The 24,715-nt window shown below is 36.7% G+C and overlaps 18 protein-coding genes across 18 annotated transcripts; 10 read left to right on the top strand and 8 right to left on the bottom strand.

The window, feature by feature from the left end:
* Positions 1–480: 480 nt before the first annotated feature.
* Positions 481–1,114, top strand: RHIMIDRAFT_199938 (winged helix DNA-binding domain-containing protein; the record flags this gene model as incomplete). Its single annotated transcript, XM_023606420.1, has 2 exons — positions 481–631; positions 699–1,114. The coding sequence occupies 2 exons, from the start codon at positions 481–483 to the stop codon at positions 1,112–1,114; spliced, it is 567 nt and encodes a 188-aa protein (XP_023468192.1).
* A 373-nt stretch (positions 1,115–1,487) lies between these two features.
* RHIMIDRAFT_249446 (kinase-like protein) lies at positions 1,488–2,662 on the bottom strand (the record flags this gene model as incomplete). The annotated part of the gene is made up of 4 exons (XM_023610619.1): positions 1,488–1,829; positions 1,881–2,054; positions 2,106–2,342; positions 2,405–2,662. 4 exons carry the CDS (start codon positions 2,660–2,662, stop codon positions 1,488–1,490), a joined length of 1,011 nt encoding a protein of 336 aa, XP_023468191.1.
* A 6-nt stretch (positions 2,663–2,668) lies between these two features.
* On the top strand, positions 2,669–3,759 carry RHIMIDRAFT_275213 (uncharacterized protein). The gene is made up of 4 exons (XM_023612534.1): positions 2,669–2,853; positions 3,040–3,175; positions 3,244–3,345; positions 3,399–3,759. The coding sequence occupies exons 1-4, from the start codon at positions 2,851–2,853 to the stop codon at positions 3,434–3,436; spliced, it is 279 nt and encodes a 92-aa protein (XP_023468190.1). The 5' UTR covers positions 2,669–2,850; the 3' UTR covers positions 3,437–3,759.
* Positions 3,760–3,790: 31 nt separating this feature from the next.
* RHIMIDRAFT_290205 (Methionyl-tRNA formyltransferase) lies at positions 3,791–5,208 on the top strand (the record flags this gene model as incomplete). Its single annotated transcript, XM_023613715.1, has 5 exons — positions 3,791–3,811; positions 3,874–3,994; positions 4,048–4,134; positions 4,185–4,513; positions 4,579–5,208. 5 exons carry the CDS (start codon positions 3,791–3,793, stop codon positions 5,170–5,172), a joined length of 1,152 nt encoding a protein of 383 aa, XP_023468189.1. The 3' UTR covers positions 5,173–5,208.
* A 311-nt stretch (positions 5,209–5,519) lies between these two features.
* On the bottom strand, positions 5,520–6,025 carry RHIMIDRAFT_235254 (uncharacterized protein; the record flags this gene model as incomplete). Its single annotated transcript, XM_023608324.1, has 2 exons — positions 5,520–5,732; positions 5,969–6,025. The coding sequence occupies 2 exons, from the start codon at positions 6,023–6,025 to the stop codon at positions 5,520–5,522; spliced, it is 270 nt and encodes an 89-aa protein (XP_023468188.1).
* Positions 6,026–6,304: 279 nt separating this feature from the next.
* On the top strand, positions 6,305–6,573 carry RHIMIDRAFT_102061 (uncharacterized protein). The gene has a single exon (XM_023605124.1). The coding sequence runs from the start codon at positions 6,341–6,343 to the stop codon at positions 6,527–6,529; it is 189 nt and encodes a 62-aa protein (XP_023468187.1). The 5' UTR covers positions 6,305–6,340; the 3' UTR covers positions 6,530–6,573.
* Positions 6,574–6,804: 231 nt separating this feature from the next.
* On the top strand, positions 6,805–7,719 carry RHIMIDRAFT_275207 (uncharacterized protein). Its single transcript, XM_023612533.1, has 2 exons — positions 6,805–7,410; positions 7,467–7,719. Exons 1-2 carry the CDS (start codon positions 7,223–7,225, stop codon positions 7,510–7,512), a joined length of 234 nt encoding a protein of 77 aa, XP_023468186.1. The 5' UTR covers positions 6,805–7,222; the 3' UTR covers positions 7,513–7,719.
* Positions 7,720–9,079: 1,360 nt separating this feature from the next.
* On the top strand, positions 9,080–10,140 carry RHIMIDRAFT_235252 (P-TEFb-cap methyltransferase Pcm1; the record flags this gene model as incomplete). The annotated part of the gene is made up of 3 exons (XM_023608323.1): positions 9,080–9,460; positions 9,513–9,886; positions 9,939–10,140. The coding sequence occupies 3 exons, from the start codon at positions 9,080–9,082 to the stop codon at positions 10,138–10,140; spliced, it is 957 nt and encodes a 318-aa protein (XP_023468185.1).
* RHIMIDRAFT_102007 (aspartyl proteinase) lies at positions 9,911–11,651 on the bottom strand. Its single transcript, XM_023605123.1, has 4 exons — positions 11,462–11,651; positions 11,224–11,410; positions 10,937–11,155; positions 9,911–10,879 (listed from the first exon to the last, which is right to left on the bottom strand). Exons 1-4 carry the CDS (start codon positions 11,530–11,532, stop codon positions 10,148–10,150), a joined length of 1,209 nt encoding a protein of 402 aa, XP_023468184.1. The 5' UTR covers positions 11,533–11,651; the 3' UTR covers positions 9,911–10,147.
* Positions 11,652–11,770: 119 nt separating this feature from the next.
* On the bottom strand, positions 11,771–13,603 carry RHIMIDRAFT_224239 (uncharacterized protein; the record flags this gene model as incomplete). Its single annotated transcript, XM_023607499.1, has 6 exons — positions 13,514–13,603; positions 13,372–13,452; positions 13,287–13,317; positions 12,693–13,227; positions 12,470–12,636; positions 11,771–12,410 (listed from the first exon to the last, which is right to left on the bottom strand). The coding sequence occupies exons 1-6, from the start codon at positions 13,572–13,574 to the stop codon at positions 11,771–11,773; spliced, it is 1,515 nt and encodes a 504-aa protein (XP_023468183.1). The 5' UTR covers positions 13,575–13,603.
* Positions 13,599–14,550, bottom strand: RHIMIDRAFT_101994 (uncharacterized protein). The gene is made up of 5 exons (XM_023605122.1): positions 14,428–14,550; positions 14,063–14,363; positions 13,921–13,995; positions 13,771–13,875; positions 13,599–13,720 (listed from the first exon to the last, which is right to left on the bottom strand). The coding sequence occupies exons 1-5, from the start codon at positions 14,515–14,517 to the stop codon at positions 13,662–13,664; spliced, it is 630 nt and encodes a 209-aa protein (XP_023468182.1). The 5' UTR covers positions 14,518–14,550; the 3' UTR covers positions 13,599–13,661.
* RHIMIDRAFT_275201 (VHS-domain-containing protein) lies at positions 14,526–17,197 on the top strand. Its single transcript, XM_023612532.1, has 13 exons — positions 14,526–14,680; positions 14,728–14,815; positions 14,876–14,951; positions 15,008–15,112; positions 15,171–15,303; positions 15,360–15,415; positions 15,469–15,522; positions 15,573–15,653; positions 15,704–15,841; positions 15,897–15,975; positions 16,037–16,528; positions 16,582–16,721; positions 16,784–17,197. The coding sequence occupies exons 1-13, from the start codon at positions 14,653–14,655 to the stop codon at positions 16,961–16,963; spliced, it is 1,650 nt and encodes a 549-aa protein (XP_023468181.1). The 5' UTR covers positions 14,526–14,652; the 3' UTR covers positions 16,964–17,197.
* Positions 17,198–17,351: 154 nt separating this feature from the next.
* On the bottom strand, positions 17,352–18,519 carry RHIMIDRAFT_199688 (kinase-like protein; the record flags this gene model as incomplete). Its single annotated transcript, XM_023606399.1, has 5 exons — positions 17,352–17,710; positions 17,763–17,991; positions 18,073–18,149; positions 18,201–18,383; positions 18,432–18,519. 5 exons carry the CDS (start codon positions 18,517–18,519, stop codon positions 17,352–17,354), a joined length of 936 nt encoding a protein of 311 aa, XP_023468180.1.
* A 584-nt stretch (positions 18,520–19,103) lies between these two features.
* Positions 19,104–19,671, top strand: RHIMIDRAFT_275200 (uncharacterized protein). Its single transcript, XM_023612531.1, has one exon. It carries the CDS (start codon positions 19,260–19,262, stop codon positions 19,626–19,628), a length of 369 nt encoding a protein of 122 aa, XP_023468179.1. The 5' UTR covers positions 19,104–19,259; the 3' UTR covers positions 19,629–19,671.
* A 391-nt stretch (positions 19,672–20,062) lies between these two features.
* On the top strand, positions 20,063–20,575 carry RHIMIDRAFT_249437 (uncharacterized protein; the record flags this gene model as incomplete). The annotated part of the gene is made up of 1 exon (XM_023610618.1): positions 20,063–20,575. The coding sequence occupies one exon, from the start codon at positions 20,063–20,065 to the stop codon at positions 20,573–20,575; it is 513 nt and encodes a 170-aa protein (XP_023468178.1).
* A 569-nt stretch (positions 20,576–21,144) lies between these two features.
* RHIMIDRAFT_275198 (uncharacterized protein) lies at positions 21,145–22,166 on the top strand. Its single transcript, XM_023612530.1, has 2 exons — positions 21,145–22,065; positions 22,143–22,166. The coding sequence occupies exon 1, from the start codon at positions 21,416–21,418 to the stop codon at positions 21,923–21,925; it is 510 nt and encodes a 169-aa protein (XP_023468177.1). The 5' UTR covers positions 21,145–21,415; the 3' UTR covers positions 21,926–22,065; positions 22,143–22,166.
* Positions 21,997–23,003, bottom strand: RHIMIDRAFT_101913 (uncharacterized protein). The gene is made up of 2 exons (XM_023605121.1): positions 22,143–23,003; positions 21,997–22,065 (listed from the first exon to the last, which is right to left on the bottom strand). Exon 1 carries the CDS (start codon positions 22,796–22,798, stop codon positions 22,205–22,207), a length of 594 nt encoding a protein of 197 aa, XP_023468176.1. The 5' UTR covers positions 22,799–23,003; the 3' UTR covers positions 21,997–22,065; positions 22,143–22,204.
* RHIMIDRAFT_101897 (uncharacterized protein) lies at positions 23,004–24,383 on the bottom strand. The gene is made up of 2 exons (XM_023605120.1): positions 23,672–24,383; positions 23,004–23,618 (listed from the first exon to the last, which is right to left on the bottom strand). Exons 1-2 carry the CDS (start codon positions 24,279–24,281, stop codon positions 23,209–23,211), a joined length of 1,020 nt encoding a protein of 339 aa, XP_023468175.1. The 5' UTR covers positions 24,282–24,383; the 3' UTR covers positions 23,004–23,208.
* Positions 24,384–24,715: the final 332 nt, after the last annotated feature.

Raw genomic sequence — 24,715 nt, 5'->3', positions numbered from 1 at the left:
CTATCCTCAGTTCAATAAAATGAAGAGGATTCAATGGTCAAATTTCTAAACATGCACGTGACCCTATGAGACAAGTTATATGATAGTTGAGCTCATGGTAAAAAGAATAATATGTATTCAACATAAAAAGTGTAAGAGTCAGCTTGAGAACACTTGCCCTCTCAGTGTTATATCCTAAATAGGCAATCTCGATAAATCTAGGATCGGAATTACACTTAATAGAAAAAATCATAAATGTTCTTTGTTTCTTTTCTTTTCCTTTTTTTCTTCTTGTTGATAGACATGAAATGGATCAAAGCTTAGGTAAGCAAAAATGTGCATAATCAATTATATCAATAATTGACTTTTACGTCAGAATCATCATCTACAGCAGCAACCTCACCAGCTCGAACACAAGCTGTCTTTGTGAACAAGTTATACAAGTAAAATCTTAAAGGGGAAATAGAAAGGGAGGGTGTGAGATTAACATGGATATGAAGAATGTTAGAGGATACGAGTATACAACACCTTATATCGTGGTCCAAAAAAGGAGACCAGTTCAATGTGCCAAACCCAACTACCTTTTCCAGAACAGTCCTGCCACAATATTTTAAACATAGCAATTGGCAGAGTTTTGTCAGACAGCTAAATAGTAAGTCAATAGAAAGAAATTAAATGGATTTAGACAACTATTGTTAACTCGAGATCATTTAAAAAAGTGTATGGTTTTCATAAAGTGAATGATATGATCCACGCAAATTCAAGCCACCAAACTTGGGAATTTAAGCATCCACATTTTAAACGAGGGGCAATAGAAGATTTACAGTACATAAAAAGAAAAAATAATAACCAGAACAATATTACCAAAGCACGTATGATACCCGATTTACAAAAAGATGACTGTTCCGTCTATAGTCATTTGATACACGTTGAGGACAGATTGACTCATGCAGTAAGAACTTATCAAATGCTACAGGATGAAGTGATAATGCTGAAGACATTGCTATCAAAACAACATGGGACAATGATTGAATTCACTCAACTGTTTAGTGATGTGGTTCAGGATAGGAGTGCGTTTTATTCTTTATCTTTTGCATTATTTTTTTTATATCTTTTTTTTTTTTGCTTATCCTAATTCTCTTTTAGATATGACAGATGCCAAAAGAGAACTAATTCTGGACAAATTACATCAATTACAAATAGTACTTAATACAACAATAGATTATGTAGATAATGGCAGCGCTAGCAGTAGCAGTAGTAATACTATTAGTCCAATTACTACCTGTAGCCATAGCAGCGACAGTAACCACTTGAATACCAATGGTAGTAGAAGCAGTAGTATTAATAGTATCAATAGCAACAGTGGCAAGTATATGGATATAAAAAAGGGGGGATACTAATGGGTTTATTATTATTATTATAGATATAAGTTCTGATCGTACGATAACTGCAATACAGAAGCTAAGCTTTGGTAAAGAATCACATTTACTAAATCCTGAGAATCAGGATTAATTCCAGCCCCAAAGCTCCTTTAACCATCCTTCCATATCACAATTTGGATCTGCTCTCTTTTTAATAAAATCGTGTTTTAGCATCTCTTCTGGAGTTGGCCTTGATTCTGGATCTTTAATTAAACAAGTAGCTACAAATTCTTGACATTCAATCGATCTTTCTTCTCCTACTGTCGGCATCGGCTGATGAATAATGAAATCCAAAAGTTCGAATATTGTCAAGTTTGGTTGATCCGCTGGTGGTAAAGCAGGCCTGTTTTGTGCCACTTCGATGATCGTAAGACCCAATGACCAAATATCGGATCGAACTGTGTAACTGGCCCCTTTGATACGTTCAGGCTATAAACACTGTCAATTTCTCTATTGTTATTATTATCTTCAAGACTTTACTGCCATATAATATTGAGTGCCTGTAAATGTTTGTGCTAATGAATTAATCAGTTCTCCAGATACGCCTAGATCACATAGCTTGATTTTTCCCTGCCTTGTCATCAATATGTTGGATGGTTTGACATCTCGATGAATGACGTGTTGTGAATGCAGGTAAATTAATCCTCGACACACCTTTGTTACATGTTATTTTTTTTCTTTTTTTCATCTAAAAAAAGAACTTACTGCTTCCGCTACATTAGCCAATATAGTTTCACCAATCACGCCTTGCAATTCATTTGCTCTTTTATAAATATCCTCTAAGCTGCCTCCTTCACAGTATTCCATACAGATGGATACTGTTGTCTCTTCCAAGAATGCTCCATAGAATGCTACGATATAAGGTGATTCACATGTCTTTAAAAATGATAATTCTCGCAAAATCTGTCTTTGTAGCTGAGGGTCTGGATCAACTGTCATTGTCTATATGCATATATAGATTAATATCTTGATAAACTTATCTGTATTTCTTTTTTTATTCACACCTTTTTGGCCATCGTTTGATTTGTAGGCTTATATCTGATTTTCCACACTGTACCAGCTGCTCCTTCGCCTAGTTTCTGTATAGGCTCAACGTCTTCTGGTTTTAGGTCATTGTTATCATCATCATGATGCTGTACTAGACGCACAATGTCTTGTCGCCAATCTGCTGTATGTTCACTTTCTTCTTGATTTGCATCAGAGAAGGACGTGTTCAAATCTAGTTTTAGCCCTGCTGATTTACTCTTTAGCCTGCCTGCCATATATGCAAAAAAAAAAAAAAAAATAGAGAAAAGAAAAAAAGAAAAAGTTAGGAACCTTAATTTTATAAATCCGACCCGGAACATAGGCCTCATTTCCATCCTTGGGCGGGAAATAGGAAGTGAAGGGGAGAAATGAAGGGAAGCCATAAGGAATATAATCCTTCCTTTTTTTCTTCTAGTCGAACAATATGGTAAACATCAATCACTTTGTTCATTCATCCATCCACAAACAATAAAAGCTCAGCAATAATAAAAAATACAACATATTACGATATTGATTTTGAATATGGAAATATTGCAGCTTAATGAAAAGAGATGACATGAATGAACAACCCTCAATAATTATGAATAATTGTATCATTCACACTTTTATGTAGACGAAGGGTACTAGTTCATTTGGTAAACGCCATACCAAGACCCACACTTTGTGTCGTCGTTGCGGTAACCGTGCTTTCCACAAACAAAAGAAGACTTGTGCTCAATGTGGATATCCCTCTGCCAAGATTAGATCTTGTAAATATTATATATATAGAGAGATAAACAAGAAGGAAATGTGTGTGTTAATCATCTATAACATATAGTCAACTGGTCTGAAAAGGGTAAGAGAAGAAAGACTACCGGTACTGGTCGCATGGCTCACTTGAAGGATGTTCACCGTCGTTTCAAGAATGGTTTCCGTGAAGGTAAATTTGCTTATTTATACATGTTGAATTATTTATTTATTGTGCTTTTGTAGGTTCTCAAGCCAAGAAGCAAACCGTTGCCTCTGCTTAAGTTTGTTTATAAATAAAACAATTATTTGGCAAATCTTACTGTAATCGCACCAATTTTTTTATGTTTCTTTCTTTTTATACATGTGAAGAGAGGATGAATGTAATCATGGAAATTTTGGGTTATCAATAGAAATTTTCGACCATCAATATACAAATCATTATTGTAGTTTATGGTTGAATCGTTTGAAAGAAAATAAAGGTCCAACATTAGTCTACCTATTTTTCATCTTTTGTTAAGCAAAGTATCAAAAAGTTGGCTATTAAGGGGGAGTGAGTCAAGAATGACTTAATTAAAGTGACAACTTGTCAACAGTGTTATTCAGTCACGCTCAATTTTTCTTTTCCTTTCTGCTTTATGCTATTACTTAAAACAAATGTATACCCTCTCACTCTCTCACACAACGATCTCCATCTTTTTTCTAATCCTTTTTTCTTTAGAGATTGTTTGGACAGTTTATCTTGAGCCGACATTACTCGACTTCAAATAAACTTAAACTATTATTCTTTGGAACTGACGATTTTGCATCCCTTCATTTAAAGGCACTCATTAAAGAAAAAAGTAATAAAGAGAATGGATTGTATATAACAAATACTGACATCTTATATATATAGAAAATGAGAAGTCATGTATAGAATCACTCGAATTGGTTTGCCCTCCTGATCGATTCACTGGACGAAAACTAGAAACACTTACACCAAGTAATAAAAGAAATAAGCTTTGATAGCATTGGAACTAACTTTTTTGAAAGGTGAAACTAAGGGAGTGGCCGAATTATACAATATTCCTGTCCATCACACACCGCTTCAAGCAAAGACTCTGAACGATTGGCACCTTCCAAAGGATCAGCAATACGATCTTGGTGTAGTCGTGTCATTTGGCTACTTTATTCCGCCACACATCATCTCTCAGTTTCGATTAGGTGCGATCAATGTCCATCCGTCACTTTTACCCAAATACCGAGGAGCAGCTCCCATTCAGCACGCAATCATCAATGGCGATCATGAGACGGGTGTGACAGTTCAGGAGTTAGACGACAAAGAGTTTGATGCAGGACGAATACTGGCACAAGAACGAGTGGTATAAAAAAAATATTTGTAAAGTCCCCTTCAAAGCTCACGCGCATGTGTGTGTATGATTTATAGAGCCTTTCAGATAAAGCACCATTTTATTCTACCCTGAGAAAAACTCTAGGCGCTCTCGGAAGCAACCTGCTTGTGGACACCATTCAGCATATACATGAAAGAAAGGCTTCCGCCAGAATTCAGGATGTGTCACAAGCGACAAAGGCGCCCAAGATCAAAAAGGAATGGTCCGAAGTAGATTTTGAGAACATGACGGCCTGGAAAGTCGAACAGCTGTCTCGAGCGATAGGAGAACAGTACCCACTGAGGACAACTTATACCAAGAAAAAAAAGAGAAAGCTACGAACATACACTGTACAATTGATGCATCTTTTCGTACCAGCACATCCCTGTCCGCTCTTGGAAGGTTTGGAGCCTGGAGAGTGGGTATGGCACGAACAAAGCAAGTCCATTCATATCCTCTTTAAGGATGGCTCTGTGATCGCATGTCCCACGGTCAAACTGGAAGGAAGAGATGCCATCTCGGCTAAAGACTTTGTAAATGGATTTGAGCATGAAGGTATCTTTGGCGTATCACGGCTGTATGACGAGATTGCAAGAAAGAAGACATTAAAGTTGTTGGCTAATATGAAGGAGTATACAAAAATAGAATAAAACCATAGACCTTTTTTTTTTTTTTTTCAGCCAAACGGATGTGTTCTTTGCCATTTTATGCTGTAAAAACAAACAAGCTCGTGGTTATTAAAATAGACAAGTATAGAGCGAGTAAAGAATATTTTGATTACTGCCCAAAGTCCTCTTTGGTATCAATTCATATTAACGTCTGATTGAAGGACAAGCTTAGTTTCAAGGGAAAAAAGATCTATTCTCCTTCTCGCTCTCCTTCTTTTGACACGAGTACATTTTTTTTTAAAAAAAAAACAAATATTTATAATGTGAGATGTCAAAAGCTGGTTTTATTCATTACAATACAAAAAAACATCAGCAGGTATATATCATTTCTATTTGCGAGATTTACAGATACAAATGCCCTTGTTACCACATTCACCCAAAGAATAGCCTACTTTACCACAGTATTTTTTACAGACAGCGTTGGCACGAGGATCCTTGAGCTTGTGACAGGTCTTCTTTGAAGGAGCAGCAGAGGCCATCATGATCATAGCAGCGAAAAGGAGAGTAAGGTAAAGAGCAAGCTTCATATTTTGATTGAATCTCTGATGCAGAAAGAAAGAGAGAAAGAAAGTAATAAAAAGTACAACTAAAAACACGCTTTCTTTTATATTAGATCTTTAAAAGTTAATTCAACTCGTTTTCATTGGTTGTCATGCTTTATTTAATCCTATTTTGTTCATTTATGTGGTGCTACAGGGAACATATTAATGCCTCTCCGCATTACTGGAATATATATGTATACACAGATGAACCATTCTCTCTCTTGATGTATCCTTACTAATCTCCTATTGTCTGATATTGTATTCTGATTACATTCTTCAGTTGATGCAGACATAAGAGAAGTGAAGAGAGAAAGAGAGAGCGAATCAAAAAGCTTCTAGAACACATATGTCAATTCTGCACTCTTTTCCAAAATTAGCAAAGTATGGAATAAACAGATATATAAATAGCCAACGTTTTGCTAGATTGACCCAACAAAGTGACAGACGATTCAGAAACCATTAGGATTAGGGGCTGTCATTATCAAAATTGAACAGTTTTCATCATCTTACAACCTTGATTACGACGAGATAAAAGCATAAGGAGGGCGACAAGTAAGCTCGATCAACCAATACAGAGATTCTTTGTGTCTAGCTGACAAAAACTGGTCATGGGGGATTTTGTTAGAATGGGACAGTTTTTCAGCAGAAATTTTTACCCGTCGAGTCCAATCTACCTCCCCATTCAGCACCTCTTATTTGCTGTAATCCATAACTCCTTTGCTTTCAAGCGACTGTTTCTATATTTCATATTCAGCCATCAAACTCAGTCTTTGATCATCCATACTTTCTGGAAATAGTGCGCTTGCTGACGAAAAGAGCGATATGCTCAGCAAATCTGCGTATTGCCTGTGTATCATGACTTTCTAAATACTACCTTGCGTCTGTCGCGTGATAAAAGTGCTGTCTTGATTAGCGTGCGTTATGTGACCACGTTCATCTTTATAAAAACAAACAATATAGTGATCATTTCATAATGTTTGTTTATTAGATCGCACAACAGAAGTCAGAAAAAGGTTCTCCTTCAGATGGTATCACAGCATATGATTGAGCTTCAATGTGTGGCAGTCTATTTCTAAATTTAAACTGTCCTTTCTCTTCAGTAAAAGTATTGAAGTACATAAAGAATATGTAGGTTATCCAGCTGATCTACAGCAATGTGTATACACTCTTATGACAACAAGCCTACTTTTCATTCAATTGCTGATTAATGCATTCAACATGATCTAGTTTTAATGTACAAACATATATGTATCCCCCCTTTCTCTCATTCTCTCTCTCTCTCTCTTATCGGATCAGGCATCATGTGTGTATGTTCCGATGTTCTCTGAGCCACAGTTAGCGCCACTTTCAGGCAGTGTAACTTTTTGCCAAGAAAATACAAAAATAGACCAGGAAGGCCAATCAGATCAATTGAGTAAAAGGATTTAAAAAAGACGTGGAATTTTTAATTCCCTTTTTTCTCTACTTTCTATTTTTCACACACAAATAATATGGACCAGCAACAAAAGGGCTACTATCCTCCTCCTCCACAAAACCAACAATACTACGCCCCTCCTCCTCCTAATCAAAGTGGTCAATACTATCAACAACCTTATTATCAACCTCAACCTCAACCTCAAACTGTGTATGTTCAACAACAGCCACAGCATAAAGATGATAGTTCAATGTGTTTAGGATGGTAAATTGTTTTATTTTCTTTGTACGTGCGTGTATTTATCTGCTTTAATAACTTAGTCTGGCTGCAATGTGTTTCTGTTGTGCTTTGGATGCTATTTGTTAAAACAATGCCTCTTCCTTTTGTTGTACATACACATTTCTTCATTCTTCCTCTTTTTTGCGAATAATAATAATACATCCTATTTCAGCTTCACCTTGGGGGTTTTTTTTTTTTATCTTTGGAGCATCTTTAATGTTTGTTAATTAAATTTCAGTAAAGGGATCGAGGCAAAGGGGGAAGGGAACGCCATCTATTGTAGGAATTAAAAAAAAAGATAGAGCAAGTGTTTATTAACAAAGCATTTAACAATCGAACCACAATGTTTGGATGGTGATTCTAAGCAAACTGCAATGTTGAGTGTATTCGTTTAAGTTTTGTGGTCATTGACAGAAGTTTAATACGAAGCAGAAGGTCTCGATTGATGTTAAACGTTGTGTTTAATAAACTCGTTCTTGTAAAGTACGTTATATTTGTAGCTTCTGTTACGAATTTGTGCTACTTACCATTTAAATGATTTTATTTAAACGGGCTACAGGGAGCTTAATCGTATTTTTAAGGACATCTTTAAAATGTTAGCTTTGATAGCTTCAAGGTCCAGACACGAGTACTATAAAAATAAACATGATAAGCAAACAATCAGTTGTAGTTCAAAAACTAGAGGGTATTTATCTTGGCAGTTTCTAAGCTAGGTGATAAGCTTTGCAATGCTATTATCTTTAATGTCTTGATGCGTGGTTGGAAATGAGATCCAGTGAACGTTTTCCAAACCATAGAATCCTTCAGCGTATCATAGAACATATAGTTACCAGTTAAAGCCCACACTCTGGATCAAAGAAATGCCTGTTGTTGGTTGAGGAAGACCAGGGAAAAGAATATTATTCTAATGAAACTTGGAAATAAGAAGTTCCTTTAACTTAACATTGTATAATTTGCTTGGTATTGTGATATTTGTCTCCAATATATAAAGAAGTGATAAGGGAAATCGATGAGCCTCTATATAACCTCTTTATTGTGGATGAAGAACAAAAAGAAAGAGAAAGAGCTCATTAAATCAAATTGTCATATAAAATGACGATATTGCAATAATTAGAACCAAGAGAATTGGACATGACGCGTCAGATAAGAGTAACATGTATTGTTGTCAGACTCTTTGTATTTTTCATCCCTAGAATAGAGATTTATAGTAAGCAAACTCACTCAACACTGCCATCGAAGAATTCAAAAAATACAAATATTGCCAAAAGCAATGGGTCGCAGGACGTAGGTGCAAGAATTTTTACGAACAAAAGAGCAAGATTATCTTGGCTGCTCAAGTCAAATCTCACGTTGCTTTTTTTACAAGAACATATCGAAAAGGACATCCAAGATCCCACGGCGTAAAGAAAATAAAGCACTCATTTAGTTTTTGCAAGTTCTTCTGTCTTCTTTTGTTTGACTTTTTTTTAGCTACGGTATTGTGATCAAGGTAACATGCACCCAGAGTATGATTATTGGTTAAAGGCTGGTTAGAGGTTGGTTAGAGACTGAAAAAGTAGCCTTAGAGTGTCGGCGTTTGTCAAAAGGTGAATATTAAAAAAAAAACTCCTATACGGCTGTTTTTTCTTTCTTTCTTTCTTTATTATTCAAAATCATGAAACGAGGTCGCGAACACGAAGAACAGCATGCATATAAAAGACATAAATATACTTCTCATACAGTAGCTCAGCACTATAACCAACGACCGGAAGTAGGCGTTGTCAAGAGACAAGAATCGACCATCATTCGACTTCGAAGTTTTAATAATTGGGTCAAGAGTGTCTTGATTCAAACTTATGTCAACAGGCCACGACAATATGTTCTCGATATGGGCTGTGGTAAAGGTGGTGATTTGCTCAAATGGGCTAAAGCAAGAATTCAACATCTTGTGGCTTCAGACATTGCAGAAGTGTCATTGCAACAAATGCAGGAACGATACAAATCATTACGCGATCGTCGATTCACAGCCGAGTTTTATCCTATGGACTGCTATAGTGTATGTATTGGTTCATAGAGCTGGATGCATCTTATATATATATTCTTATTAGGAACTTCTCGAGCCGAAGCTTCAACCACATATTCAATTCGACACGGTGTCCATGCAGTTTTGTTTGCACTATTCTTTTGAGACCGAGCAAAAGGCACGCACAATGCTCAAGAATGTAACCAGCCGGTTACGCCCTGGTGGTTATTTCATTGGTACTATACCTGACGCCAACTGGATTGTGAAAAGACTGAGGCAGGAGCCCAAGGGATCTTTTGGGTTTGGTAATTCGATCTATAACATTGAGTTTGAAAATATCAAGGATGACGATGAGAAGCAAAAGGTCGGTTTTACCAAGTTTGGCTGCAAGTACATGTTTCATCTAGTAGATGCTGTTGACTGTCCTGAATACCTGGTTCATTGGAGCACGTTTGAAAAGTAAAGGGAAAATACATATATAAAGAAGTAGAGATGGTAATATTGTGTATAGGCTAGCAAACGAATATGGACTTGAACTCAAGTATAAAGAAAACTTTCACGACTTTTATGTCAATGCACTAAAGGAACCCGACTATGCTCGACTTCTCGAACGTATTGGTGTTGTCGGAGGCGACAAGGCAGAGATGAGCATGGAAGAATGGGAGACAGCTGGCATTTATTTAGCATTTGCATTTGAAAAGAAGAGAAAATAAAGCATTGTTATTTAGCAAGAGCTAAACCGACACGATTATTTCCAAGATCGTAAACACTGTAAAATTTACGTAAAAAGACATCACCGACAATCCAAAGAGGACCAGCAGGTTCAGGAATATCCATACCCATGAAGCCGGAGATACATTGTCCTTGAACTTCTAAAACGTAGTCCTTGCCTTGTAAGCAAAAGTCCTTGCCATTGAAAACAAAGCAGAATTCAGGCAAATTGGCTACATTGGCGCAGTCGAGGACGTATTGGCCAGCCCAGTTCTTTTCAGCTCCGAGTTCCTTATTGATCAGAGCAGCGACAGTAGTTGGAGCGATGAGTAATGATGAGCCAGTATCAATGGCAGCACCTACAGGGTCTAAGTCGACGTATTCACCACCAAATTTGATATTTTCTAATGTGATCTCCCAGTAGCCCTTACGACGAATATCAGACCAGTGAATGTCACCTTCGTAATGGTCCTTATTGACACCACCAAAGATGAGTTCACCACCATTGTCTTCATCACCTTTATTAGCGTCGTTCAACCAGAAGGAGAAGAGGGGCTCGTCTACCAGGTCTCGGTCGACCATGTGATAGAAGGGGGGTACGGTATGCTTGACAGAGATGGTATCATAACCCAAGCCAAGGATACCATCAAACTTGGCAAAGGCAAAAGTAAATCCAGGTTCTTTAACGGATTCAGCAAATCCTTGATCTTCAACTTGAATACCACCTACGGACAAAGTGTCCTATGATACATATACGTAAGCGAATTATCATCGTCATCACATACGTTACACACTTACTTGGCTGATAAAGCCTTCCAATGATCCAGTACCGTACTGGATAGCAAACTCTGTACCATTTTTAACATATGAGTTTGATTGACTAGAATCATATCGTTTATGTAAGAAGCAAGCAATAGAAGTACAGTGTGTGGAAGGAACCCAAAGGTTAGATGAACCTGTGTCAAACACAACGGTAAATGTTTGAGGAGGAGTGCCAATTGCGATTTCACCATAGTACTTTTTTTTTTTATTTTGTTATGGTTAGTAGTGGTTCTAATAATGCATATCTTATCTCTATTCTTTACCTGAGCGTTCAAATAATTTGATAATGGAACGCCATGGTCAGCACCTCCATCAGGATTGAGTTGAAATGTTTGCATAGGTTGGTTCATGCGTTGAGAGTTGAAGTATTTTTGAGTCAAATATTCTCCAGTATGAGAATATCTTTGTAACTTTTCAGTTGCTGTTTCATGAACCTTTTTGATAGGAATCCTACAGAGTATAAGAATGTTGTCTTGACTTCGCGTATTTATATTTATTTACTTTGTAATAGCCGCATCAGTAAAAACTGAAAAAGCAGCGGAAACAACTAAGGATAATGCAAAAAATTTCATTTCTTGGCAAAAAGAGAGAGAAAAAAAATACCAAGGCTCTTTTTATAGAGCGGATGTTGATGTCATACACAATTTTTTATTTTTATTTTTGTATATTTTTTTTAGTCATGAATCACTCTACTATCACGATAACTGCGGCCTCCTCTTGATATTCTATTGTTTCTTCCTCTATTATCAAACGAAGTATTAGGGCGATTGATCACTAATTTATTATCACGGAAAATGGAGCCATTTTTGGTTAAAGCTTGTTCAAGTGCAGCTTGATTGACGAATTCAACATAACAATGCGCTTTAGGTAACTGGGTCGTAGGATCAATGGGGAATTTAACAAAGGTAACCTATAAAAAAAACAGTCAGTGTGTGTGTGTGTGAAATTGTGTATTGTACATATTCCATTATTTACATTTTCACGGCCAAAATACTCTCGAATATCTTCTTCATTCACTGTGGTATTAGAAAGACCGCCTACATAGGCAGTAAATGGGTTTCTCTGTGCACTTTGTCTCTTTTTGATGGTATCTGTATTATAATGACTTTCTTGCTGTTGCTGTTGTTGTTGCTGTTGTTGTTGCTGCTGTTGTTGCTGTTGTTGCTGCTGCTGCTGCTGCTGCTGCTGTTGCTGTTGTTGTTGCTGTAGTTGTTGATTTCTTCTGAAAGAGAAATTCAAGCCATAGGATTTCATTTCAGAAGCAACAATTCCTTGGTTAATAGAAAGCACCAATGAACCGAAAGCTGCATCAGGTAAGTTAAAGTTCCACATATTCTTGAAAGCAAGTTCATCTCTTTCCTTATTATCTACGTCTTCTGTTTCTACAGAAGAAGGAGGAATACGGTTGACTACCTTCAAAGCATTACGAAGCAGTTGGTATTGATGTTCACTATATATATATAATAAGCATACATATCCCCCTTTCTCGTTAAGTTCATTATTACTCACTCGACTGATTCTTCTACTTGCTCCTTGACTGTTTCCCACACCTGCATGAATTGCTGCTGTGATTGAATTAATCTGTCTCTGAAATGATCAATGTCAGGTTGGCAAGCAAATTCATTATAGGCGATATTGTAACGGAAATGAAGTCCTGCAGAAATAGTAAAATCAACCTAACGAAGAGAGAAAGTTGTTAGACTATTCCTCTTGTTTTGACTTTTTGCGTTACTTGAAGAGTCAAGGCAAGTTGTGCCAACAGGCCTTCTCGTCCAGGACTTGCATGCGTCACCAAGACTCTAGTTTCTGTAGGGTCATAGACAGTATTAGCCAATTCCACTAGTTCACCAATCTGCAAAGTGGTTGTCCACATTACACCCATGCCACCTGCGATTGTTTCTGCTCCTTCACCATTATCAAACAATTTATGTTGTACGACAGCACCGCCCAAGCCAAATAAACGCAGACTGACACCTCCGACATCCAGGAGATGTGTGGTAGCCTCATCAAGGATATGGAGGTTTTCGATTTGATATTCATTAGATCTAAACTTTTCAAGAATAGCCACATCCTCGCAGGCACCCCAGACAGTATAGACAGGAACATCCAGTCGTTTTTCGCCTGACAAGAAGCTTGGAAATTCTGATAGCAACGTCTCAGGTGATTGTTCCAAGGTACGATACATCGTATCTGGCGAGCAGCTCAATATGTGAGAACGTGTTTGGGATGGGATCAATGTACTGTATTGAATCCAGTGCTTTAAGGGTCTAATATATACACTATTTAATATACTACAAGGATATATAAATGAATATATATAATGTACCTTTCACCAATACGGTCTAAACTGGACCTATCTATTTTAAATATAAATCTTAGTCTTGCTTTATTACTCTTTTTATTAGCTTTACCATAAAATCCAAAGTCTCCTGTATGAATAATATAATCTGCTCCATGTTCTTTGGCAAGCTTATTCAATTCCGAGATGTTGCCTAGACATTAGGAAAAACATATAAACATCTTGTCATCCGTTTCCTTTTTTATTTTCATTACCTCGGACATCAGCAGTACACAAGATACGAGCACCCTCTACAGTATGTAAACTAGAATTCATTTTTAAAAAAGAGAGAGAAAGGGAAGAGAAAAAAAAAAAGCTTATTTAAATTTATTACAAGAAAAATAAGGGCGAGTCCGCCCATGATTAATGGATGACATGAGTGATACCATAATAGACATTGATAAGCATACCAGCAAGAATACCTAGTTGAGAAATAAGAAAAAGTAATAAAGATGTGACATTTATAAAATACCCATTTGATGTCTCCTTGTAAACACGGTTTCTTTAAACCAAAATAAATTTAAAACTCCCAAGAAGAATCCCAAGAGTAACCCACAAAACATTTCCTTGACGGTACCTGCGATAAAGTTAATATTACTATTAGCATCAGACCAACACTTGCCTTCTTCAGGTATTCTGTTGCCTGTTGTCTGAAGCCATTCCTCTTCTCGTTCAAGATGTTGTAAGGTAAGTGACTCTATATATGTATATTAAATGAATATATGCATAAATAAATAATAATATTCACACATTATATTTCTCACCTTCGTCTACATAATCAAGTGTAGAATGTGATGGATGAAACCGATTTCGAATGTTATGGATCTCTTCTTCATTGTATCCAAATTCCCTTAGTTTATCAAATCCTCTATTTTTATGTGTCATACTTGGTGTATTGGCCGTGATCTCATGATGACATGGCTCAGATAGAATACAATGTATGTATATAGGTTGACTAGTTGGGATATTATTATAATCGGATAGTGTCCACTGGTCTTCTTTTAGTAGCTGTCCTCGGTAAATCAATCGAACTACTTTGTTTTCTTGATTCAATTGAGATAATAACTACATTTATATATATATATCATATATATCATCTTTTGCATCTCATTCCTATTTTTTCTTTTACTTGTCGTTTAATGTGTGCTATTGTATGCTGTGAGGATATAGAAAGTGTCACATCTTTGCCTTGCATGAATCGAATATGTATAGTCTGCATTATTTATTTACAATAAGAAAAAAAAAGAAAAAGAAATCTTATTTGATGTCTCTCTTTTTTATATGAGCGAAGGTACACCAAATTTATAACTTTTCTCCTCCCGAAGCTCTTTTTTTCCCTCTTATTCGTAAAATTATGCCAAGCACTTTGGTGACTCTAATTGGTAAATGAAGCAACTATTATATAAATATATACTTATATAGTCAGTAGAAGGGGCATGTAGTCCTGCCCGTTTCGAACCAGAGCTAAGTATAAATTTGGAAATATGCGAAATGATTAACAAGAAACAAGGCACTGCGTATTGTATTATGCCATGAGGATACTCTCACCAGGAACATACTCACATATATAAATATAGTCCACGTGAAGCTGCGTCTACTATTGTTAAACTTGTCAACAGTAAAAATATCAACCAGGCTATGCTCGCGTTAACGGTAATATACATACATATGTGTGTATGTGTCGTCTTATATAAAGTATATGTGTATAGTTATTGGACAATTGCGTCAAGAATTGTGGCTACCCTTTCCATCTTCAAATTGCTACCAAAGAATTCTTGAATGAACTCGTCAAGAAATTCCCTGAACGTCCAGCTGTAAGTGTGTTATTATCTTATTTATTTTATTTCTCTCACGCGCGTATCTGTTTCTTAGCCTTTTCCTAATCCAGTGACACAACGCATTCTTTACTTGATCAAAGAGTGGAAGGTGGCTCTGGCTGATATGTCAAAGCATAAAGATGATCTTGTTCATATCAAAGACATGTATCGATTATTAAGATTTAAAGGTTGGTTATTATATCGTTATGGCACGAGAGAATTATTCATGTGTTTTGTCATCTAGGCTACAGATTTCCCGAACTGAAAGATGCTTCTATTGCCGCTTTAGCTCCATCTGAGGTAACCATTGAAAAAGAACAGAGAGGGGCTTTTTTTGAATGTTGCTTTTATAGTCATTGAAATCAGCTCATGAGTTGGAAGAAGAGGATCGTTTGGCACAGTCAGCTGTAAGACACTTATATTTATAAGGAAACAAGGACACTTATTATAGTTGTAGAAACTGCAAGAATTGATCCGCCGTGGTAGGCCACAGGATTTGGTGGAAGCAAACCGATTGATGAAGATTATGTCAGGCTATGTAAGGACCTTTATAAACAAAAACAAAAAAGCGTTGACTAGTCATTATAGGATACACGACAAGTACCTGATTACAGCCAAAAGTTTGAAGATGAACTGCATAAAGTTCAGGAAAAGGCTATTTTGCTCTACGAGATGCTAGAAACAGTTAAACCAGGCGATAGTATTGAGCACAATGACACCATCGTGGTAAAGTACAAGAATTTAAAAAGAGAATCAGTGTATTGAACATGATCAACAATAGGATTTAAAAAGTGCATGCGCAAGTGCTCAGCCCAAGATACAAAAGCTAATCACTGAAGAAGAGGATAATGACAAGATAGGTATGTCATTTGCTTAAACATAGTAACAAGAGAAAAAAAAAACTCATGTATATGTAAAAAGAAAATCTGCTTACATTAAACGACATGATCAACAACGTGATGGCAAAATATGCTGATATTAGAAAAGGGTTATTTGACACACATTATGAAATTAGCGGAAAGCCTCCATCGGCAAATACTAATTCAGGAGAAGAACCTAAACAGGCCATCAGTTTGATCGATCTGGATGATGATAACACCGGAAATGGCCAGTCGACAGGCGCTGGTCAAAGTACAAACGTTTTGAATGAACTTTCTGATATTTTTGGATCCAATGTTGCTATTTCTCCGCCAAATAACAATAATAATAATCATAACAATACAATGGTTGATATTTTTGGATCAACAACGACAGTGGCAAACTCGACGACAAACAATAATGATTTGTTTGATCTATTAGGTGGAAGTCAGTCTACGTCAAATAACAGTATTGCCTCACCTTCTCTTCATAACGTCAATGTTTCACCACAACAAGCGGCCTCACCTGTGTTGAACCAAGGCAAGATTGAAACAGGCAAGAAAAAAATATATATACATAATTATATGAAAATTTAATATTTTATATAGCTACTTTGGTCAACAAGAATGGGCTACATATCGAATTAAACATCAAGCAAGTGGATACAAAATATTATATTAAAGCTTACTTTTCCAATCTTTCGACTGCGCCTATGGATAGACTCATGCTGAGATTAGCAGCACCCAAGGTAAATATTATAGTGCGTGTGATGTGTATATGTGTATAAGCTGATCAATAATATGCGCATAGAGTATGCAAATAAAGATGGAGCCTCAATCCTCTCAAACACTTCCACCCAAATCAACAAGATCCGTTACACAGAACATTGTCATAAACAATTCCAACAAGGAGAATTTACGTTTGAGATATAAAGTCTCATATGAACAGTTTGGTGTCGACATGGAATTAGCAGGAGATTTTCATGCTTAAATAAATAATAACTTGATGTATTTTATTACAGATTTAAAAGAAAAATATAGCAAAAACTCTTCCTTTTTCTCTTTCTCTCTCTCTCTTTCTTTCTTTTGTTTGATCCCAATGTCATTAAAAAGAGAAATTCATGCAAGGGCATTACGAATTATAATGGTTAAAGGGTTTAGTATGATTAGCAGGAGTAGCTCTACGGAAAGATGAGGTGCCTGTTTGTTGTTGTTGTTGCTGTTGTTGTTGCTGTTGCTGTTGTTGATCATGGTCTTTTTTTACTGAATAGTAATAGTCATCCATTCCGACGGGTTCCTTTGTCTCTGGATCTATCTTTACCTCCTGCTGGGGCATATCGCGACTGCTGTTCATTTTCTGCTCCTATATGACTTCTTATTTATATTCTGATGCATTGCGTGTATGATAGTAAACTTACAGCTCTGATAGTTGTCCAGTCAAAAACATAATCATAAACATAACCTTCTCTAACGAATAGATCTCTAAATAGCTTACGAAGGTAAGCATAATCAGGCTTGTCATCAAATCTTAATGAACGAGTGTAGTTGAGGTAGATGGCAAATTCGCTTGGGAAACTGCGACACAAAAGTTCTGTAGGTGTGGTCATCTTCTTTTCCATAATACGATCATACTTTTGTTTCTTGGTAGTTGCTTTTAAACCTTGCCAAGGTAATGAGCCTCTGCAAAAGTACATGAGTACATATCCCAATGACTCCAAGTCATCACGTCTTGATTGTTCTATACAGCACATCAGCAATATATTTCCCCCTTTTTATTATCTCACACTTACCAACACCTAAATGAGTATTAATGCTTGCATAACGAGCCGTACCAGTTAGATTTTTATTTTCTCTATATGGGATATGCAGGTGGGTCCTTGGGTCACGGTATTTCTTTGCCAGTCCAAAATCGATCATGTTCACTTGGTTTCCTCGCTTGCCAACACCCATCAAGAAATTGTCAGGCTTGATGTCACGATGGATAAAGTTCTTTGAGTGAACATATTCAATACGTGATAGCTTGTTTACAAAAATAGAGAGAGAGATGATTTAGAAAAAAGGGTAAAGAAACCGGTTAAAAAAGAGGGAATAGTTATTTACCATTTGATCAGCTAATAGCAAGACAGTTTTCAAAGAAAATTTTCGATTACAAAAATTAAAAAGATCTTCAAGTGAAGCTATATGATTTTTCTTAAATTAATATCCCTTAAAATATATTAAAGACTTACGTCCCAAGAGGTCAATGACCATAGCATAATAGTCGCATTCAGAGCCAAACCATCGAACAAAAGGTATTCCAACTCCTCCTGCTAAAGCTTTATAAACCTTGGCTTCATACTCCAGCTGTGGGTGTTTGGCTTTAACAGATTCTAACTTGATGGCAACTTCTTCTCCAGTAATTATATTTGTGCCTAAAAGACAATATGAGTAAAAAACAATATGTTGTTATTCATAATTACCAAGATAGATGTCACCAAATGAGCCTGCACCAATCTTTCTCCCAATTCTATATTTATTACCAACCCTTAAATCCATCACTGAGCGCATAAAATTATACAAGAAAATAAAAGGAAAAAGAGAAAGAGAGAAAGAGAGAAAAAAAAAAAAAGCGCACGTATACGGCAATTGTTTGTACTGAGTTTTAAAATATGACCCACGCCTTTGCTCATCCTTTCTTTCCCCCAGTTCTCCTTGGTCTCTCTCTTTCTTTCTTTTTATCATTTGCTACAAATAGACAACTCATATAGTAAAGTGATTCAATCATTTTGTTGAAAAGTAAATAAATGAGTGGAATGGCATGGAGGGACGCTATAGCCGTTTTAACTATGAGATCACATTTGTGGCGTTAAAAAAGCAAAGAGCATTTCTATTTAAGGCAATTCTTGAACTTGTGCTCTCTCTCTCTCTCTGTTTCTGAATAAGAACATATCATGGAATTTTTAGTAGACAAAGACTATTACTTAGACTTACATATACTCATCTTTGTTCTATACTGTTAGTCAGCAGTAATGACTTTCATTAATGAAAAAGGAGGAACGAATAATTGTATCATCCTTCTTTCAAGCATATGTATACACAAGTGCCCTGATTTTCATCATAAAGTAACACAACCATCTCCCTGATTTAATTGGTAATAATAATGCTTAATACATACTGCTTGAACTCGGAGATACCTACCAAAGGGCAAAAAGAGAGAGAGAGAGAGCTGCATTTGCCCTCAATGTCTGTGTCTATAAATTATGCTTACACTCCTTCTCCTTTACTCTCTTTCTTTCTATTTAATAATAATGCATCTATCTTCTCTTACTCTCTTTGTCTCGTTGTCTGCACTATATCTTTTTGGTCAACCCGCCTTTTGTAAACCAGTTCCGCAATACTACCCTCCACAAGGTTATCCTCCACAGGGTTATCCTCCACAGGGCTATCCTCCAGTAACTCCTCAGTACCCGCCTGGTCAAGCTCCTTCTCCTTCACAACCCTTAGGCAGTCCTTTAGATAGTGTAACTAGTGGACTAGGTAATGTAGTTCAACTTGACCTTTCAAAACCGGCAACTCTTCCTGGTCTTCCTGCAGTAGCGCCTTTACCAGGCGTGCCTTCTGGCCCAACATTACCAGATTTATCAGGAGCACTTGGTGGAGCGCAACAACAAGACTAACAGGACTGACTCAATAGATCACATGCCTCTTTTAATATTAATAAATAAACCATTTTCATTTTATTCCTTTTTTTATGTTGTACAAATCTTTATTGATACTCTTTTAAATGAATGTATTTTGAAAATATAATGCTAAAAGATAGTATTGATAAAGGCAGAATGCACACAAGAGCACACTCTTGATTCATTTTTTTCTGTAATTTTAAAATATAATGAATCAAGGTTCTCCTACTTTTGGAAATTAAAGAAGAGTATTAGTAAAAAGCCCTCATCATTTAATTTAGTATCTGTCACATAGTCTCCTTATTTCTTGATCAAGCATTGTATATATATATGCGTACTTGTATAAAAATTCAAGTATTGCATTCGTATAAAGTGTTTCTGTCCTTTTTTTTACTTGTTCTTTATTAAACACAAGTCCATACTGCATTATCATGCATTTAAAGCTCTTATTGTCTATAGCAGTAGTTATCACCAGCTTAAATCAGAGTGTCAATGGTAAGCCTGTGTTGAATCGTATTCAAGTACAAAAGCGTAACACCTGCTCTCAAGCTCAAATAGCTGCTGGTACTTGTATTTTGGCCAGTAATCCTGCTGGCACTTATGCTGCAAGCTTACCCTTAGGGCAACCTGGAGCAAACGGTCAGTACGCTTCTGCTCCGGTTTCTTATACTTCTCCCCCGGTTTACACACCACCTGATGTGAGTGGTATGGCTGGTAACTTTGTATCTTCTGCTAATGGTGTCAGTCAATCCACTGGCTCTCTTTTGCCCGCCTTGCCTAAGTTACCTGATTTTCCCGCTTTGCCAACACTACCTACACTCCCTAATCAAGGGTCAGCAGCTCCCGTGACAAATACTCTATTACCACCGCCTAAAAAGAATGATGATGATGACGACGATGAGGATGATGATGATGATGATGAAGATGACGACGATGAAGAGTAAATCAAGTTGAATTTATTAATAAAGTATAAAAAGTCGCTTCTTTATAAAGCTTATATTTGTCACTGTTTACATGCTTTACAGGTAAAGAGATGTACTTTGGAGCCTCCTATTTCTTGGATACGCAAGAACTGTCATTAAAAATAAATCCATGTATGCTTTGCACTTTTACCTCACACACACGCATATTCAGGCACTACATAATATGCTGCTTTGTTTAAGCAATTTAAGATTATTCATTCCTTGCAATGACAAGATCATCTTTTTAAATGAAAGGATATGAACTTTTTTTTTTTTCGTTCTTGTGAAAACCAATACCTAAAGATAAAGATGGGATCAGCTTTGTTCCCTTCATTAAGTAAAATAGGAGTTATATGCATATCTCAAACGATTAGCCAAAGTACACTACTGATTGACAAAAGGAACTATAAAAATATTTCTCTCTTTCTATATATCAAATAGGAGTCTGGCAGCAGAAGAAAAAGAAAAGAAAACACTTTGTGTACAAGCTAATGATATTCAATTGACTTTTGTTGAATTAGCAACTTCACTTTAATATAAACTATCTATGGGATTGATGTAGTCGATATAATGTAATTTCAGAAAGGGGATCTCATATTCATTCCTAAGGTTAGCGGTTCATCCTTGAGCTAATGAAACGAACATTTACTGTCATCCTTTTCTTTCTCCTGACAAGTTCAAAAAAGTCTTATTTTACATTATCTCCGCTTATCAAACTATAGAGTGCAACCACAGGGGATGTCCTAATGTAAAGGATTGTTTACATATAAATGCTTATGGTTCTTTCTTTCTTTTTCTTGTTTTTTTTATCGAAATTAAACTATGCGTGTCACATATCGTTTATTGCTGCTACTACCTTGTCTACTACAGGTTTCTTCTGTGCCTCTAGTTCGTCGTGGTGACGAAAATCCTTCGCCATGCACTCCAGCACCAAAGCCATGTGAGCCCAACTGCCCTCCAGAACCACATCCAGTCATTCAGGCAACACCAGGCTGCTTGATTCAATCTCCAGCTCTTGCTCTTCCCGCTCCGCCCATTCCTGGTTTACCAAAGGCCTTCCCGGCTGTCCCAGGAGTACCTGTTCTCCCACCCGCTCCAAACCCAGGTGACCTCCTTCCAGAAGGCGCAACAAACCCAGGCACTTACACTACTGGTCTTCCTGTTGTTGGCGGCCCACAAGCACCTCCTTTACCTCTAGTTCCGGCCCCACCTACCTTGCCTACCTTACCTGCTCTACCTGAACTAACTCAACTGAGTACTGTACCTACTGATGGAACGGGTGCCCTTCAAAGCTTAGGTGAACTTCAGCTTCCAGCATTGGGTAGCGACTAGAAGAAAGGGAAAAGCGTACATGTATAAACCTAACTCATCAACATCCAGTTGAACATATAGACAATATCATACCTATTTATACTGTAGTATTATTTATTTTATTAATAAAATATAGTCAACAGATATACTAGTCAAAGATGCTACGTTTCAACGTTAACAAAAATATTTAGTTACAGTTTTCGCACTTTTAAATTCAGACATAGTTAATACAACTTACACTGTAAGGGCGTATGAACCCTATTCTTTTAATCGTAAGGACGTATGAGAGAGTCATATCAATCATACGGAAGGTTGGTCATTAGATGTACCTTGACGTATGGAAACATCAAGACGCTGATTGTTATTTCTTGCAGCGAATAGAAATATGTCAAAGATATTGTGTGCAGCCATGATATCACGATTCCATACGATGTTGCAAGTGTTTTGTTTAAAATTGAACAAATGATAGTAAAAATCAGTCAAGTCAGATTCGGTTTTCTTCCCTTTCGGGTAATTTGGTATGCCACATTGTTTCATCAGTCTCCAAAAAGCTTGAGCATCGATTTGGATTGATTTTGTCTGAACGGAATATATAGGTGCAATGGAAAAAAAGCGACATCCTCTTTTGTCAGTGTATTTAGCAGGAGTGAATGTGCCATCTTGTATTCTTGTTTTAACTGTATCAATAAAATTTTGAACTACTGATACTTGTTGAGGAGTAAGCTTGGTTAGTTTTTTTCCTGGGGCAAACGTCTTGTTGGAATTGATTGACTGCAATGTTTCTTCTCTTAAAGAATTAAACTTCTTTTTACTCAAAGCACCAGTGAATGGAAGCTCTCTGAGCTTACGATACACATACGCTTTGGAAGCGACTTTTGAGGGTACGTTTTCCATAATAAAAACTTTTTTTTTTGCACTTCTTGCGACAGAAAGTAGAACCACTTGAAAAACAGGTGAGGTTTTAAGTAAAGCGTATCAGAATCACACTGATCTGGTTGGTATTTAGACCACATGCTTGCTATGCTTTCAGTGATTTCTTTATAGTAGTTACTGCATGGGACAGACGATGGCTAAGATGGCTCTGGACCTTGTTCTAATGTGCTATGTGTTATAGAGTGATATATTAGAGTGATAGGTAAGTATATATATATATAAGTATAAGTATTTATTAAATTGGACAAAGTTGCCCTATCTGAATAGATATGATCTAGGGTCTCTCATCCCTAAAAAAATGTCACGTAAAGAATTCATATAAATAAAGTAGAAATAAATAATAGATATCGCTTCATTGCGATAAAACCTGACTAAACAATGTCCTGATGCTCTTCTTTTGCTGAAAGAGCACTTCGGCAATCATATTTACAAATAGGACACAAGCTTGACTTTTTCGTCAGCCAAACATCTGTTTCAAGTTTTAGTAAAATTCCCTCTTTTAACAAGATACGCTTACCTATACATGCTGTACAGTAACCATGACGACAGGGTAAGACACGAACAAAGAAGTCATCTTTAAAGTCATCCAGACAGATAGCGCATGCTGTATTCGTCATACTCGTTTGTCCATAAGTCGTGATAGGACATAGGGTATGCAAATCCATGAATGGCATCAGGTGCTGAGTCGTCTGCTGATCATTCAAAAGTAAGTTATGACCGGGATTGCTATCTCTTGCTATAGTTCGTCTTGCTGCTCTACACCAATGAAAGATAACGAGAACTAGAACATGGTTGATGAGCTACAATGTCTTTTATTTGGTAGCACTTTGTTACCTAATACAACAACTGCTGCACCAGCAACGAAATAGACAAAGTAGGTAGGTTTACCATCGATATCGTCATCATGAAAATCATCGCTCTGATCAGAAACAAAGCTATCTGCTGGTGCGTTAGGTGTATTGAAATGGTCTTCATACAAAAAGAAGGTGAGTTGAGTATAAGTTTGCATAGTACCGTTTCTCTGAAAATTCTTTTGCAAGTATGTTCTATTCAAGAAATCCATGTAGGCGTAGGGCACAAAATAAACAGCAATGAAGGTCGTGCCGGGATCGATGGTATTTTCAGGCTTCATCAGTGATATGTTTCGGTTAGACGGTAAATGATCAGACATCCATTGTGGATAGGAGGTATTGTCGGTTCTTTCTTGAATGAGCGTAGTATCATTATAAGCAATATCATCATAGATCATTGCGGCTGTAATCTTGAGCCTGTATGTGTCGGACAATCTTTGTACCGTGGTAATTTTTTCAGACCACTGTCGACAGCGTCCTCCTCGCTTGACAAGGGCAATTGAAGGCTGAGACATCATGGCTGGACTCATGGCCAGGTAATTATTCCACAACTCAATGTCATCAATCGACGTGTTTGCGCAAGCGTCACCCATATCGATGACCAATCGCTACATATATAAAGAATTGTCAATACTAGTGTGCACAACATGATCACCGTTCTAACCTCATTATAACCAAAACGGTCCTTGTTTTGAAAAATAGTTTGGAATTCTTGACTGTATGTCTTTAAAGAACTGTCCTTTAGATACACTCTGCTGCTGTTGGATAATGCTGTGTCATATTTAACTAGTATTTGCCTATGTGAGAAAATGGGTTATCTCTTTATTATCTACACACATTGTTATCTTTACCAAATAAATGGGTTACTTGGATTTGCTTGTGCATTCACTATAGCAAAATAAAATAAGTATAATAACAGTAACATGAAAACATAAGAGAGAAAGAGTGTGGAAGAGACTTGGCGCAAGAAGAAAAAGAAGGAAAAAAAATGCTATTGACGGATTCGCAGTAGAATAAAAAGAAAGGC

The sequence above is a fragment of the Rhizopus microsporus genome, assembly GCF_002708625.1.
Source record: "Rhizopus microsporus ATCC 52813 unplaced genomic scaffold scaffold_4, whole genome shotgun sequence".
Lineage (NCBI taxonomy): Eukaryota > Fungi > Mucoromycota > Mucoromycetes > Mucorales > Rhizopodaceae > Rhizopus > Rhizopus microsporus.
Note: the sequence above shows the minus strand (reverse complement) of the source record. Positions and strands in the feature narration are given on the sequence as shown.